This window comes from Hyperolius riggenbachi, chromosome 2, assembly GCF_040937935.1.
Source record: "Hyperolius riggenbachi isolate aHypRig1 chromosome 2, aHypRig1.pri, whole genome shotgun sequence".
Taxonomy (NCBI): domain Eukaryota; kingdom Metazoa; phylum Chordata; class Amphibia; order Anura; family Hyperoliidae; genus Hyperolius; species Hyperolius riggenbachi.
Window position 1 is genome coordinate 326,376,814 of NC_090647.1, and position 16,088 is coordinate 326,392,901.

The following is a 16,088-nucleotide window of genomic DNA, read 5'->3' on the forward strand; positions in this document are numbered from 1 at the left end:
TCATTTATTTGTTTTTTTAAAAATTTACAATACAAAATTGTCACAATCCATGATCTGTTTTATAAGTTAACGTGCTACTATTGCACAGAATTGCAACTGAAAAGTGATCATTTAGTTTGGTCAGGTAGCCTTCATTACTCAGGTTATTGCATTTTGTCATCTGTGAACTTGTATTCTGTTATTTGTACTAGTGGTGTTCTGGTACCGGGAGGATTTGGTGTCCGTGGTACAGAGGGCAAGATTCAGGCTATATCTTGGGCACGAAAACAGAAGAAGCCATTCTTAGGTGAGCTTCCACCTAAATTATTCTTCTAGAAGCAGCTGTGTGTGGCTTGATGGTGACCTGGTGTCCTTTTCTCACTTACAGGAGTGTGTCTGGGCATGCAATTGGCTGTTGTTGAGTTTTCACGAGAGATCTTAGGTTGGAAAGGTAAGTGTCCTGTTCTTTTTGATCATACTTGGAGTATTGATTAAAAAAATGTGCAATGTGCTGTAATCCATAGCAACTGGTCGCCTTTCAGCTTATTATAGTTAGAATAGAAAGTGGGGTCAGGGTGGTGAAGAAGGGGGAGAACACTGCCCAATGGAGCAGTAAGAACCTCTCACCCTGCTTAGCCTCCTGGTATCTGCTATCTCAAAGTATGGTGAAAAACAGTGCATGGTGGCAGGCACCTCCTGCTTTATGCGGAAATACAGTGATGGGAAGGGACCTGGCTAGGAAGTAGGGCAAAGTGGTGGTGAGCATTGGGACCATTCAGTTTCCATATTTAATTGTATGCGTGTAATTGCGCTGCTTGCCGTAAATACTCTGATAGTCCTTACATGTTATGGTTCGCCACACCTTAGGGTAAGTAAGCCCACAATATATAATAAGAGTGCAATATGGTATTTTGGCTCTCCACTGTAACAATGTCCACACTTCAAATCAAATGTCATCAAGTCAGATCCTCATGTGACTTCCCGAATCCCACAATATCCAAAATTACTTCTCACCAGATATAATCGCTCAGTATCCAATATAATTGTCTCCTCTGGGATCATTCAATCTTATCAGCATTCCTCAAAAAAGTAAAAACGGACACTTTTTTGGTGTAGTGTGTCCTTACAAGGCAGTAACATCCGACCACCAAGATTCCACGTGTATGAGAACCTACAACGGCACCCACATGTGATAATCCATCACCTGTAACAAAATAAACTGCTCACCAAATTCGCTGGCTGACCGACCACAGACCCACACTTTGTTAGGTGGCAGTATTCCTAAGCAGGCAAGCCTCCTGCGTAGCCTTCAGCCTTTACATTTACAAATTGGAGATAAAATCATGCGCATTGTATATTAAAAGGCCCGGGCTGTTTCCAGCGTCCTGCATCCACCATCAATCGAGCTCCGATCTGTCATCGGTCAGCTATTGCATCTGGTGAGAAGTAATTTTGGATGATATTGTGGGATTCATTAAGTCACACGAGGATCTGACTTGATGATATTTGATTTGAAGTGTGGACATTGTTACTGTTTCCATATGTAACGCAAGTACATTTTCCTGGCTCTGCAGCCTGGCAGGAACTCCACACCCTAAATTTCCTCTACAGTGGGGCAAAAGGTCTGCCCTTGTGAGCTTACAGTCTAATCTCTTAAATACACAACACAATGGCTGGCATGTGGTAGTATTTCATATCCATATATGGCAAAATGTAAGCCTCCAATAATCCCATTTTTATTCCCCAACAGATGCCAATTCTACAGAGTTTAATCCAAAAACAAGTCATCCGGTGGTAAGTGCACAGTCTGTGTTGGTTTTAGGCTACACTTAGATGGGCGATACCCACAGCGTTTCCTGGCAGTGTGGTGTGAACTGCATGCATTTGGTCTGTGGCTCAGCCATAGCTGTGCAGCCCCCCTCCTCCGGCCACTGAAGACTTGGTTGAAACTGGAATAGGCAGGAGCAACATTAGCTGGCAGTGAAGAGGGGCCCACACGGCACACGGCTCACACACCACACGCCACACACGCACACACCATACACACACACACCATACACACACTCACACACACTCGCTCACATACTCCCACACACACTCGCTCACATACACACACACACACACACACACTCGCTCACATACACACACACACACACACACACACACACTCGCTCACATACACACACACACACACACTTGCTCACATACACTAACACATAGCAGAGCGAAATATCATCACAAAGTCTAGTGAAATTATGCATGGGACAGAGGTAGTGAATGTCTCATGGGAGGATGTGTAGGAATGGGACACAAGTTTCACCAGGTTTCACACATTTTTATGCATTGCTGTTCCTTAGAGGTTGCTAAATATGTAATCGGTGCCAGTTCATCTAACCAAGCATTAGTGTCTGTATGCTGTTCTTTCTGAAACATTACTACCGGTATAAACAATGGTCTGTCACTGCATAATAATATACATTTGTTTACGGTTTTCCAGGTGATTGACATGCCTGAACACAATCCAGGTCAAATGGGGGGAACAATGAGGCTGGGCAAGAGAAGAACCATATTCCACTCTCAGAATTCAGTGCTGAGTGAGTACTACTACTTGTGTGTGCACAGCAAAGTTTTCTCATAGGCCTGGTGCACACCAAAACCCGCTAGCAGATTTTGAAACGCTTTTTCTTATTTTTCTGTAGCGTTTCAGCTAGCATTTTGCGGTTTTGTGTAGCGGTTTTGGTGTAGTAGATTTCATATATTGTTACAGTAAAGCTGTTACTGAACAGCTTCTGTAACAAAACCGCCGGCAAAACCGCTCTGAACAGGCGGTTTTCAGAGCGGTTTGCGTTTTTCCTATACTTAACATTGAGGCAGAAACGCATCCGCAATCCAAAAAATGCCTCACCCCGGGAGGATTTGTTTCTGCAAAACGCCTCCCGCTCTGGTGTGAACCACCCCATTGAGATACATTGACCAAGCGTATCCGCAGCCGCAAGCTGAAAAAGCCGCTCGGTGTGCACCAGAGCATTGCAGATGTAAGGTAGTGTGTGCTGAGCTGACTGCGTGTCACTGACGCTCCATGTAGGAGTGCCCTGTTGGAATTATGTTGTTCCTGCGCACTATATGCTTGCGCTACATTCCTGTCACATAACTGCCAATAAAATCAAATGGGTGCGCTCATAGTTCACAACCTGAGGAAAGTAAAATTAATGTCACCGTCCACAAAAGTCCTTTCACTCCACTCGAGGATCAGGAAATCGGGATATGAGACACTCCAGGAGCTGTATATAATCCTCCAATCCGAACCATCACAACATGCATGTAAAAGAAAAGAGCATTGAAGGGATCATAGCGCGATCAGCTTAAACAGCACATCCCTCCACCTTCCTAGTGCAAGAATCCACCTTCACCGTGTTTCTCTCCGTGCCAGGACACACTCCCCCTATGTGCCCGCACTCACCTAACTGGCCTCCAATTTCTCCGGAGGTAGGATTCTATCGCATTTGAGGGGTACACAAGTTCGTGCTGATCCGTTAATCACTAAAACTAAAACAGCCTCATATAGCGTAAAACCATTTAATACACAATTAAAATGCTGAAAATACACTCAGACGTCAGAGGTATAAGCGCTTTGTACATATGTGCCAGTAAGTCCCGGGCGCTGCCTACACACACGCTGCCTTAGGTCCCTCCGCGTCCTCCGAGCTGCATCCACTGCCGGTCACGTGGGACGCAGCGCGGCCATTTGATTTTATTTAATAACATTTCACTTATACTGGTGGTTGTGGCCAGCGCACCACATTGTTGCATACTTTTCTATCAGCGCAAGTTTTTTGTGTACATAACTGCCAATGTTCTCTTCTGCTGTTTAACAGTTTGTCCTTGTTTGCTTTTCTTCTACATGTTTGTTTTGTAATTAGCATACATACATTTTTTTTTTATATCCTTATTTGCTTATTCAGGAAAATTATATGGTGGCCAGGAGTATGTTGAAGAAAGGCATCGACATAGATATGAGGTGATTTGCTTATGACTTGTAATATGTATAGTTTTCTTTTTAATGTCTTTCAGTTCCCTTTTCTGTTCTTTTACATACTCCTGTCCAACTTTTGTCAGCTTTCAAGTGTCTTTTTTTTGTTTTTTTGCAATGGATGTAGTAATGGTGTGGACAAACGGAAATCAGATAGCTTGTAATAAAATGCGTTGGAGATTGTCTATGAAATGCTTATTTTCTGAGCTAATGCTGTTTGTATACTGCTTGGAATTGGTACAAATCTGTAGCAACTGTATTTCATTGGTCAATCCCAAATTTCATGATTCAACATTTGCATCAAGGTGGAAGAATCACCATCTCATTGATTATCTGTAGTGCTTACAGTATTTTCAATAGTTTCTCACCATAAAGAGCTGTACACAGCTGCTTTGGTTGGACTGGGGTCCTTGTGTCATCACAACAGCCAGGGTGGAATTCAATTGGTCCATTTACAAGTTGTATAACTTTGCACAACGTCCCGCGCATGCGCAGAAGACCCTGACGAACGTGACTTAGCCAGTTACCGGGGCTGATTGCAGCTGAACGGGACATCGCAAGAGGACGGCAAGGGACTCTGACGTGCTTATGGGGCAGGAGGAAGCCCCGGGTAAGTATCAAATCTTTAGTTGTCAGCCTCTCTGGTTTACTTTAAAGAGGCTACCCCATGAGAGCAGAATTGCCAGCTGGGGCCACGTGGCACTGCCACTGTTTCGGGCCCTAGACTCTCCTTGGGCCACACACTTGTTGTACTGCTATGATGAGGCCTTGTGAACCAGGTAGTGCTCAGGAGGACACTTTCAGATCACTCTGCACACAGATTGGAGATGTTTACAACTGCTGGACCATTGTAAAATCCCCAGTATGGCTATCCTGAAGTTGGGGTGAAGCATCTGATTTGGGGTTCAGTACAATTTGGGCCAGGTAATAGACATGATCTAGTGCCCGCAAAGCTATCTGAGTCATCTTTGCATCTAAAGATGTTGGCTATTTTAAAAAATCGCATCAGATTTTTACCATGGCTACCCATTTAATAAAGTTTTACATTATTGGTTCCACTCATTTGCACTACTAAACAGACATGATGTAAAACAAGTTATTTCTTATTAAGTTTTCATAATGTATCCCGAGTTCCCCATCCTTTAAAAAAAAGAAAGAATGCATGACAGAACTGTGCAGTTGTGCATTGCAGCATGTTGAAAGCCTGCACCAAAGTGTGCCAAACAGGATGTATACTGTGCTAAGCCTTCACTTCAGAAAGGGTATTGAAATAATGAAGTATTATGGGCTCTATTTTAGTAACTGATCCAATTTCATTTGCCTTTTTTTTCTGAAGGTAAACCCAGAGCTCAGGCATGACCTGGAGTCCCACGGTCTTGAGTTTGTAGGACAAGACACAGAAGGAGAAAGGATGGAGATAGTAGAGTTAATAGGTGAGCACAGAAGGTCTCTGTAAACTAGTCTAAAAGATAATTCCATTACGTTTTTTTATGTTTAAAGAACATCTGAACTGACAGGGATAAGGAGGCTGACCTATTTATTTCCTTCTAAACAATGCAGATTGCTGAGCTGTCCTAATGATTTTCTACCTCTGATACTTTTAGCCATAGACCCCGAACAAGCATGCAGATCCAGTGCTCTGATGAAGTCTGACTGGAATAGCTGCATGCTTGTTTCAGGTGAGTAAATCACTCTACTGCAGCTGAAGAGATCAGCAGGACTGCCAGGTGACTGGTATTGTTTAAAGGGACTCCGAGCTCTAAATAAAAACAAAATTGGTACTCACCTGGGGCTTTCTGCAGCCCAGTGTAGGTCGGGAGGTCCCACGGCGTCCATCTGACTCTTCTCCCAAGGCCTGGCCAGAAATGGCTCCCGGCGGCACTGGGCCCGAGTGTCGCCATGGCGGCCGGTGTGACAGTACTGCGCATGCACGGTTTAATCGCGCATGTGCAGTACTGTCACGCCGGCCGGCGTGGTGACGTATCAGGAAGAAGGAGCCCTGACACTCGGGCCCAATGCCGCCGGGGAGCCATTTCTGGCCAGGCCCTGGGAGAAGAGCCAGATGGATGCCGTGGGACCTCCCGACCTACACTGGGCTGCAGAAAGCCCCAGGTGAGTACCAATTTCTTTTTTATTTAGAGCTCGGAGTCCCTTTAACCTCTTGAGGACTGCAGGGCTAAACCCCCCCTAGTGACCAGGCAATTTTTAGTTTAAAAGGCCACTGCAGCTTTAAGGCCAAGCTGCAGGGCCGCACAACATAGCACACGAGTGATTTCCCCCCCCTTTTCTCCCCACCAACAGAGCTCTCTGTTGGTGGGGTCTGATCGCTCCCCCCATGTTTATTTTTTTTTTTAATAAATATTTGTGTTGCTGTTTTTTTTAAAAAAAAAACCTCTTCCTTTAAATCCCTTCCCTCCCTCGCTCCCTCCCTCCCCACAGCCGGCCAATTACGGCGATCGGCTGTCATAGGCTTCTGCCTATGAGAGCCGATCGCTCTCTTGTCCCCCAAGGGGACAGCCGTGTCACACGGCTGTCCCCAGTGCAGCGCTGCTGCTGATCGCAGCGCTGCACAGAGTAAATAGACGGCGATCACGCCGTCTAACAGTCTCCCGAGCGGCAATAGCCGCTCGGAGACTGAAGGCGGGGCGGAGCTCCGCCCCCCAAGCAGGAGATCTGCGCGCGATCTCCTGCAAAACAGAGCCCCAGGACTTTACGCCAATTGGCGTTAGGCGGTCCTGGGGCTGCCGCCGCGGCCACGCCTACTGGCGTGACGCGGTCGGCAAGAGGTTAAAAGAGAAAAAATATGGCAGCTATCATTTCCCTCTCAGTTCAGGTGTACCTTAAAGTGATGTGTGGCCATCTCTTTTGTATGCGTATTGTACTACATTATAATAAGTTGCAACAAAATTATTGCAAATTCTTAAAATGTTAATAGCTAAAAATTCTAGTTGTCAGCATTTAGCACATACATTTTTGTGATTTTTCTCTTTTTGCAGATCACCCATATTTTGTTGGCATTCAGTATCACCCGGAGTTCACATCCCGCCCTATCAAACCATCCCCTCCATATTTTGGGCTGCTACTGGCCTCTGCAGGAAGACTAGCCCAATACATTGACAGGGGGTGCCGCCTCTCTCCCAGGTAAGATACACAGGGAACCATCACAACCCCCAGTCTAGTCTTCGTGTGATGTAGTTGAAGTATACTGTCTGTTAATTATAGCCAGTGGCTTTTGGCATATAGCATTGTTTTACCATTTTTGGAAATGGCAACATTTGTGTTCCTGGAAGTTGTGCTGTTCCTCTGCCTCCAATACCTTCAGCTCCTAAATCACAATTTTTGTCTCCAACATGCAAAATTACATCTAATGTCTGTAAAGGGAAAATCCAAGCAATAAAAAAAAAAACAATCCACTTACCTGGGGCTTCCTCCAGCCCCTGGCAGCCATCCTGTGCCCTTGCCGCAGCTCAAGTAGCTCCCGGTGTCCTGCGCTGCAGAAACCGACCTCGCCAGGTCGACTTCCTGGTCGGCTTCTTGTGCGCTCCACGTGCGGGTCACGTCCGGCCGACGTCATCAGGTCTGTACTGCACACAGTACAGACCTGCTGATGTCGGCCAGACCACGTGCCCCGCGCGTGGAGCGCACAAGAAGACGACCGTTTTTTTTTGTTATTGCTTGGATGTTTCCTTTAACCTTCATACATTACTTATCTAGAGAGGGCATGTGGAATAAAGGCAGTGTGTACCTTTCTGGAGGGATTAACAGTGACTGCGCACCACAGGTTTGCATTACCATGCTACAGAGATTCTCCTTTCTGCCCTTTCAGGGATACCTACAGTGACAGAAGTGAGAACAGCTCTCCCGACGCAGAAATTGCAGAGCTCAAATTACCAGTCTTAAACCCGGAATGATACAAGGTAATGAGTGTCTTTTATTTACCTACAGATTGGTAAAACTTACTACAAATCTGCTTTTATCCTTTGCACTTATTTGGATGATGTAGTATAACATATATCAGTGCTCCTTGCTGTACATCTCTTACAGCAGTGCTTCTCAATCTTTTCATTGCATGTTGGGGTGAAAAAGTGCATCTTATTTGGCGAAAAAAAGGTAGTTTTCAGCATTTACCCCCAAAAGTATGCATAATTAGGCAGCGGTTGCTCCCCCAAAATATACATAATTAGGCAACATTTCCCAACTTAAAAAAATAGGCAGCGGTTTCCCCATAAAACATATTAGGCAGAGTTCCCCTTTAATGTAGTTATTTCGCTTTACCTCCAGATAGTGTCCCCCCAATATCCCTGGTGTCAGCAGCAGCACCTGCAAATAAAAATAAAGTACTCACCTGGCAGGTGACTTATCTCCTGTCCTCCACCCCTGCTTCCAGATCTTCATTGCAGCAGCTCCGGCTGCAAGCCTTCCACGCTATGCATTACCGACAGGCAGAGCTATAGGAAAATGGTGGCCGGAGCCCAGCACAAATAGACTCCAGTGCTGGGCTTCATACGCCATTTTCCCCATAGCCCTTCTGTCGGACGTCTACCAATAGCCTTCCAGCCATGCTGGACGCTGCACCTACACACCTGGGAGCGAAGTCCGCCATTTGTCTGTGGCCTCTAGAGTATTCTCTGATGGGTGCTAATATACACCCCCAGTGGTCCATGGACCCCAGGTTTAGAATTGCTGTCTTAAATCACTGGAAGGCTTAGTTCACACTAGCAACCGCTAAGTGCTTTTGTGAATTATTTTGTTAAGCAATTCGTGCCATTTGAGTGATTTGCATTTTTTTGTATGCGTTTTGGTTTTGCGATTTTTGTATGTGCCAAAAACAGGAAGTACACTCTAACCCAGAACGGAATGTCTTAAAGTGACACTGAAGCAAAAATAAACTTAATAAATAACATATTTGCAGTTCAGAAACCACACTTTGTATGTTAAGTTGTAAAACAGCAGAGCTATGACTATTTGAACGTTCCTGCAGTAAAACCTTGTCAACCTGTCTCTGACTGTTTCGTGGCTTTTTAAGCTATTTAGTAAACAAGACTGAGTTTGACCAAGTTGGTCAATCGCTCACAGAAGCTCTTTTGCATAGATTACTCAAGTGTTTTAGCTCTTCCTGTACTGGAAAACAACACACGATTTTTTTTCTGTTATGTGTACTACGCATACAATTCATTATCTCACAAGTTTATTTTGGCTTCAGATTTGCTTAAAAAAAGCTCACAAAATCGCTGTTCAAAGCTCTTTTAACCACTTCAGGACCACAGTCTTTTCGCCCCTTAAGGACCAGAGCCTTTTTCTCCATTCAGACCACTGCAGTTTCACGGTTTATTGCTCGCTCATACAACCTACCACCTAAATGAATTTTACCTCCTTTTCTTGTCACTAATACAGCTTTCTTTTGGTGCTATTTGATTGCTCCTGCGATTTTTACTTTTTATTATATTCAGCAAAAAAGACATGAATTTTGGCAAAAAAATGATTTTTTTTAACTTTCTGTGCTGACATTTTTCAAATAAAGTAAAATTTCCTATACATTTGAGCGCGAAAGTTATTCTGCTACTTGTCTTTGATAAAAAAAACAACCATTCAGTGTATATTTATTGGATTGGGTAAAAGTTATAGCGTTTACAAACTATGGTGCCAAAAGTGAATTTTCCCATTTTCAAGCATCTCTGACTTTTCTGCGCACCTGTCAGGTTTCATGAGGGGCTAAAATTCCAGGAAAGTACAAATACCCCCCAAATGACCCCATTTTGGAAAGAAGACATCCCAAAGTATTCAGTGAGAGGCATGGTGCGTTCATAGAAGATTTTATTTTTTGTCACAAGTTAGCGGAAAATGACACTTTCTGACAAAAAAGAAAAAAAAAAAAAGTTTCCATTTCTTCTAACTTGCGACAAAAAAAAAAATGAAATCTGCCACGGACTCACTATGCTCCTCTCTGAATACCTTGAAGTGTCTACTTTCCAAAATGGGGTCATTTGTGGGGTGTGTTCACTGTCCTGGCATTTTGGGGGGTGCCTAATTGTAAGCACCCCTGTAAAGCCTAAAGATGCTCATTGGACTTTGGGCCCCTTAGCGCAGTTAGGCTTCAAAAAAGTGCCACACATGTGGTATTGCCGTACTCAGGAGAAGTAGTATAATGTGTTTTGGGGTGTATTTTTACACATACCCATGCTGGGTGGGAGAAATATCTCCGTAAATGACAATTTTTTTATTTTTTTTTACACACAATTGTCTATTTATAGAGATATTTCTCCCACTCAGCATGGGTATGTGGAAAAATACACCCCAAAACACATTATACTACTTCTCCTGAGTACGGCGATACCACATGTGTGGCACTTTTTTGCACCCTAACTGCGCTAAGGGGCCCAAAGTCCAATGAGTACCTTTAGGATTTCACAGGTCATTTTGAGAAATTTGGTTTCAAGACTACTCCTCACGGTTTAGGGCCCCTAAAATGCCAGGACAGTATAGGAACCCCACAAATTACCCCATTTTAGAAAGAAGACACCCCAAGGTATTCCGTTAGTATGGTGAGTTCATAGAAGATTTTTTTTTTTATTTTAATTTTGCAGATGCTTATACCCCTAAACAGTCATTTTGAGGCATTCGTTTTCTAGACTACTCCTCGCGGTTTAGGGCCCCTAAAATGCCAGGGCAGTATAGGAACCCCACAAGTGACCCCATTTTAGAAAGAAGACACCCCAAGGTATTCTGTTAGGTGTATGATGAGTTCATAGAAGATTTTATTTTTTGTCAAAAGTTAGCGGAAATTGGATTTTAATTTTTTTTTTCACAAAGTGTCATTTTCCGCTAACTTGTGACAAAAAATAAAATCTTCTATGAACTCACCGTACTCCTAACGGAATACCTTGGGGTGTCTTCTTTCTAAAATGGGGTCATTTGTGGGATTCCTATACTGCCCTGGCATTTTAGGGGCCCTAAACCGTGAGGAGTAGTCTTGAAACCAAATGTCGCAAAATGACCTGTGAAATCCTAAAGGTACTCATTGGACTTTGGGCCCCTTAGCGCAGTTAGGGTGCAAAAAAGTGCCACACATGTGGTATCGCCGTACTCGGGAGAAGTATTATAATGTGTTTTGGGGTGTATTTTTACACATACCCATGCTGGGTGGGAGAAATATCTCTGTAAATGACAATTATTTGATTTTTTTTTACACACAATTGTCCATTTACAGAGATTTCTCCCACCCAGCATGGGTATGTATAAAAATACACCCCAAAACACATTATACTACTTCTTCTGAGTACGGCGATACCACATGTGTGACACTTTTTTGCAGCCTAGGTGCGCTAAGGGGCCCAACGTCCTATTCACAGGTCATTTTGAGGCATTTGTTTTCTAGACTACTTCTCACAGTTTAGGGCCCCTAAAATGCCAGGGCAGTATAGGAACCCCACAAGTGACCCCATTTTAGAAAGAAGACACCCCAAGGTATTCCGTTAGGGGTATGGTGAGTTCGTAGAAGATTTTATTTTTTGTCACAAGTTAGTGAAAAATGACACTTTGTGAAAAAAACAATAAAAATCCAATTTCCGCTAACTTTTGACAAAAAATAAAATCTTCTATGAACTCATCATACACCTAACAGAATACCTTGGGGTGTCTTCTTTCTAAAATGGGGTCACTTGTGGGGTTCCTATACTGCCCTGGCATTTTAGGGGCCCTAAACCGCGAGGAGTAGTCTAGAAAACGAATGCCTCAAAATGACTGTTTAGGGGTATAAGCATCTGCAAATTTTGATGACAGGTGGTCTATGAGGGGGCAAATTTTGTGGAACCGGTCATAAGCAGGGTGGCCTCTTAGATGACCGGATGTATTGGGCCTGTTCTGATGGATAGGAGTGCTAGGGGGGTGACAGGAGGTGATTGATGGGTGTCTCAGGGGGCGGTTAGAGGGGAAAATAGATGCAATCAATGCACTGGGGAGGTGATCGGAAGGGGGATCTGAGGGTTTGGCCGAGCGATCAGGAGCCCACACGGGGCAAATTAGGGCCTGATCTGATGGGTAGGTGTGCTAGGGGGTGACAGGAGGTGATTGATGGGTGTCTCAAGGTGTGATTAGAGGGGGGAAATAGATGCAAGCAATGCACTGGCGAGGTGATCAGGGCTGGGGTCTGAGGGCGTTCTGAGGTGTGGGCGGGTGATTGGGTGCCCTAGGGGCAGATTAGGGTCTAATCTGATGGGTAACAGTGACAGGTGGTGATAGGGGGTGATTGATGGGTGATTAGTGGGTGTTTAGAGGAGAGAAGAGATGTAAACACTGCACTTGGGAGGTGATCTGATGTCGGACCTGCGGGCGATCTATTGGTGTGGGTGGGTGATCAGATTGCCCGCAAGGGGCAGGTTAGGGGCTGATTGATGGGAGGCAGTGCCAGGGGGTGATTGATGGGTGGCAGTGACAGGGGGTGATTGATGGGTGATTGACAGGTGATCAGTGGGTTATTACAGGGAATAACAGATGTAAATATTGCACTGGCGAATTGATAAGGGGGGGTCTGAGGGCAATCTGAGCGTGTGGGCGGGTGATTGGGTGCCCGCAAGGGGCAGATTAGGGTCTAATCTGATGGGTAACAGTGACAGGTGGTGATAGGGGGTGATTGATGGGTGATTGATGGGTAATTAGTGGGTGTTTAGAGGAGAGAAGAGATGTAAACACTGCATTTGGGAGGTGATCTGATGTCGGATCTGCGGGCGATCTATTGGTGTGGGTGGGTGATCAGATTGCCCGCAAGGGGCAGGTTAGGGGCTGACTGATGGGTGGCAGTGACAGGGGGTGATTGACGGGTGATTGACAGGTGATCAGGGGGGATAGGTGCATACAGTACACGGGGGGGGGGGGGGGTCTGGGGAGAATCTGAGGGGTGGGGGGGTGATCAGGAGGGAGTAGGGGGCAGATTAGGGACTAAAAAAAAAAATAGCGTTGACAGATAGTGACAGGGAGTGATTGATGGGTGATTAGGGGGGTGATTGGGTGCAAACAGTGGTCTGGGGGGTGGGCAGGGGGGGGGTCTGAGGGGTGCTGTGGGCGATCAGGGGGCAGGGGGGGGGGGAATCAGTGTGCTTGGGTGCAGACTAGGGTGGCTGCAGCCTGCCCTGGTGGTCCCTCGGACACTGGGACCACCAGGGCAGGAGGCAGCCTGTATAATACACTTTGTAAACATTACAAAGTGTATTATACACTTTCCGTGCGGCGATCGGGCTGCTAGTAACCCGCCGGCGCTTCCGAACGGCCGGCGGGTTACAGCGAGCGGTGGGCGGAGCCAGTCCCCGGCGGCTGATCGCGTCACAAATGACGCGATCGCCGCATAGCCAATCCCGCAGCCGCCCCCGCCGATGGGCGTATTGCGGTCGTTTGGGCCCGGACTTTGCCGCCGCCCATCGGCTGGGGGCGGTCCTTAAGTGGTTAAAGCATTTTGCGATTTTTCCTATACCTTGCATTAAAACGCAATCGACCAGAAAATGGTGCAGGACCTACATTTGCAATTGCAAAAAAGTATTTATCAGTCAGCTGTTCCTGTATTTTCAATATAAGAGCGGTGCTGCTTTATTGTGAGATTGGCCCTTTCTTCTGAGCTGGATAGTCATTTTGTATCCCTGGCTAACAGTTTTTTTTTTTATGTATGCTTTACATCAGACATTGCTATCCATTACCATTAATGCAAATAATTCTGAGCTGATGCAGGAGAATGCAAATGTATGCAGTTTGAAAATGGCCCAATCGAAAACCCTTTAAAGGAGTTTTCAGGCTGGACTGGAGCGTATTGGCCAGAACTACTGCGCCTGCGCAGTACGCACCGATCTAGGTGGCAGTGATTGATCGCGCAGGCGCAGTATAGGCTGACCTCCAGGTCAGCCTGACGTCATCGCCGGGGACCGGGAGGCAGCGGCGGCTGATGGCGGAGCTGTGGCGAGGGACATGCTGGGAGATTGGGGCTCGACGAAGCCCCGGGTAAGTAGCATTTATTTTCATTTAAAAAGCCTCCTTTAAGGTGGAAATCAAATGGTTAATTTTGAAGCTGCATACATTTGTATAGAAATGTTGCATAATCCTGCATCAACCATCCCTAGTTAGAAGTAAAAATGTTATCTGACCAGCAGTCGTCATTTTTTTCTATAGTGATAAACCTGCACTGCTGTTCATTTGCAAAACCTTTAATCTTTCAGGTGACCTCTGATCTCAATCAGCTGAAGAAGAAGATAAAGCAGTTGTCCATTTTTTTTTTATTATTATTATTATTATTATTATTAGTCGAAATGAATTCTGCCAGCCCATTTTATTTTTCCTTAATCATGAATGCCAGTATTAATGGACATACCCTGAAGAAGATTGTTACGCTGTACATGAGATTCTATGCACCAGTTTTCTATGTGGTTAGAAGCAATAATGACTCTTCTTGGACTTCTGTAACCACGCTGTGCAGTGAAAACAACACTAATGAGATGATTGGCAGGGAAAAGCCATACAGATGAAGAACCTGTTACTGTTTCTGCTCTGATGTACTTTATTTTATGCTGGAAGCACAAGAGTCTAGCAGAGATGCTCATTAAGATATTTCCTATATTTATAAATCCGATACTGCTTTTCAAACTTCAGTTTACTTGCTGTAATCGGTGTTTAAAGGACACCTGAAGTGAGACGAATATGAGGCTGCCATAATTATTTCCTTTTAAACAATACCAGTTGCCTGGATATCATACTGATTCTCTGCCTCTAATACTTTTGGCCATAGACCCTGAACAAACATGCAGCAGATCAGGTGTTTCTGACATTATTGTCAGATCTGACAAGGTTAGCTGTATGCTTGTTTCTGGTGTGATTCAGACACTACTGCAGCCACATAGATCAGTAGGGCTGCCAGGCAACTGGGATTGTTTAGAAGGAAATAAATATGGCAGCCTCCATGTTCTTCTCACTCCAGTTGTCCTTTAAGTTCTGGATGAGGTTTGTGGACTTTTCTGTTATTATCTGTGCCATTCTGGCTGTATATAGCCAATAATGATGGTCTTTTCTAATTGAACTCATGGAGAAGCATGTGATCAGTTTGGTCAGGTGACAGACATGTAAGTCTCTGATTTGCTACTCATGATCATGTGCTAATGCAGGATGTGATCTCAGCAAATCTGATCAAACTAATCACGTGCTTCTTCTGGAGTTCTAGACATGACCATCACTTAGCCATTTTTGTTTCTATTAAACATGCTTTGGACATTAATTGAGGTAATGTGTTTATTTGCTATTATCAGCTCTACATAATATATCTGCACCATACACTCTGCACTTAAGCCTTTGTTTTATTGAATTGTATTAAAGAGCCTTCCCTGTCCTCTTGTACCCCTCATTCCAGCGCTGTCACCCCCATTTAATTAGCTGTCTCGGGTGGCTTTGGAAGCACTTGTGTACCTGAGGGCTTTGGAAGACAGACGGCTCCGCATGGCAATTGCGCTTGTAAGGCCCCCTGCACACTGAAAATCCATTTTCTGATTACGATTTGCAATTCCGATTTTTTTTTTTTTTTTTCTGAATGCAATCAACAGAAAACTGAGTCAAAAACGCAGCATGCAGTAACGATTAAAAATCGGAATCGTATGTAAAAAACGATTAAAAATCGGAATCGCATGCAGGGAGCCTAAGTGTGGTCACGCATGCACAGTACGGAGCCACCCAAGGGCTCACAGATGTGTATTCGACCTATTGATCGAGTACAGATAACGGGGGTGACAACGCTGGAACAAGGGGAGCAAGAAAAGACTGGGAAGGCTCTAGGATGCAGAGCCTTCCTTGTCCAAAGGTAAGTAGCTGACTTTTATTTACAATCACTTTAAGGAGTGGTAAAAAAAATTCATAAATGCTTCCCCTAGAAAAAGTTCTGTGAACAACAGTGTCTTATTTACTGTTGCTATAAGCAAGCCTCTAAAGCTAGATAAGCAGACTAGATTAATGGTGCCCCTTTGATGTCAACTAAAAATGTGGCATGTCGTATCTTTAGCTACAGCAATGCTAGAACCACATTATTCACATTCTCAACCCACTCGCCACAAACCGCTTT

The 16,088-nt window shown here is 44.7% G+C and overlaps 1 protein-coding gene across 1 annotated transcript in view; it reads left to right on the plus strand.

Moving 5' to 3' along the window:
• The window catches only part of CTPS1 (CTP synthase 1), an 82,514-nt gene extending 67,260 nt beyond the window's left edge, over nt 1-15,254 (plus strand). The window contains exons 11-19 of the mRNA XM_068269282.1: nt 192-286; nt 368-430; nt 1,730-1,773; nt 2,477-2,573; nt 3,942-3,997; nt 5,346-5,442; nt 7,006-7,150; nt 7,836-7,926; nt 14,206-15,254. Of these exons, the coding sequence (XP_068125383.1) occupies nt 192-286; nt 368-430; nt 1,730-1,773; nt 2,477-2,573; nt 3,942-3,997; nt 5,346-5,442; nt 7,006-7,150; nt 7,836-7,920 (682 nt within the window). The 3' untranslated portion in view covers nt 7,921-7,926; nt 14,206-15,254. The remainder of the gene's footprint in view (nt 1-191; nt 287-367; nt 431-1,729; nt 1,774-2,476; nt 2,574-3,941; nt 3,998-5,345; nt 5,443-7,005; nt 7,151-7,835; nt 7,927-14,205) is intronic.
• The last annotated feature ends 834 nt before the right edge of the window (nt 15,255-16,088 follow it).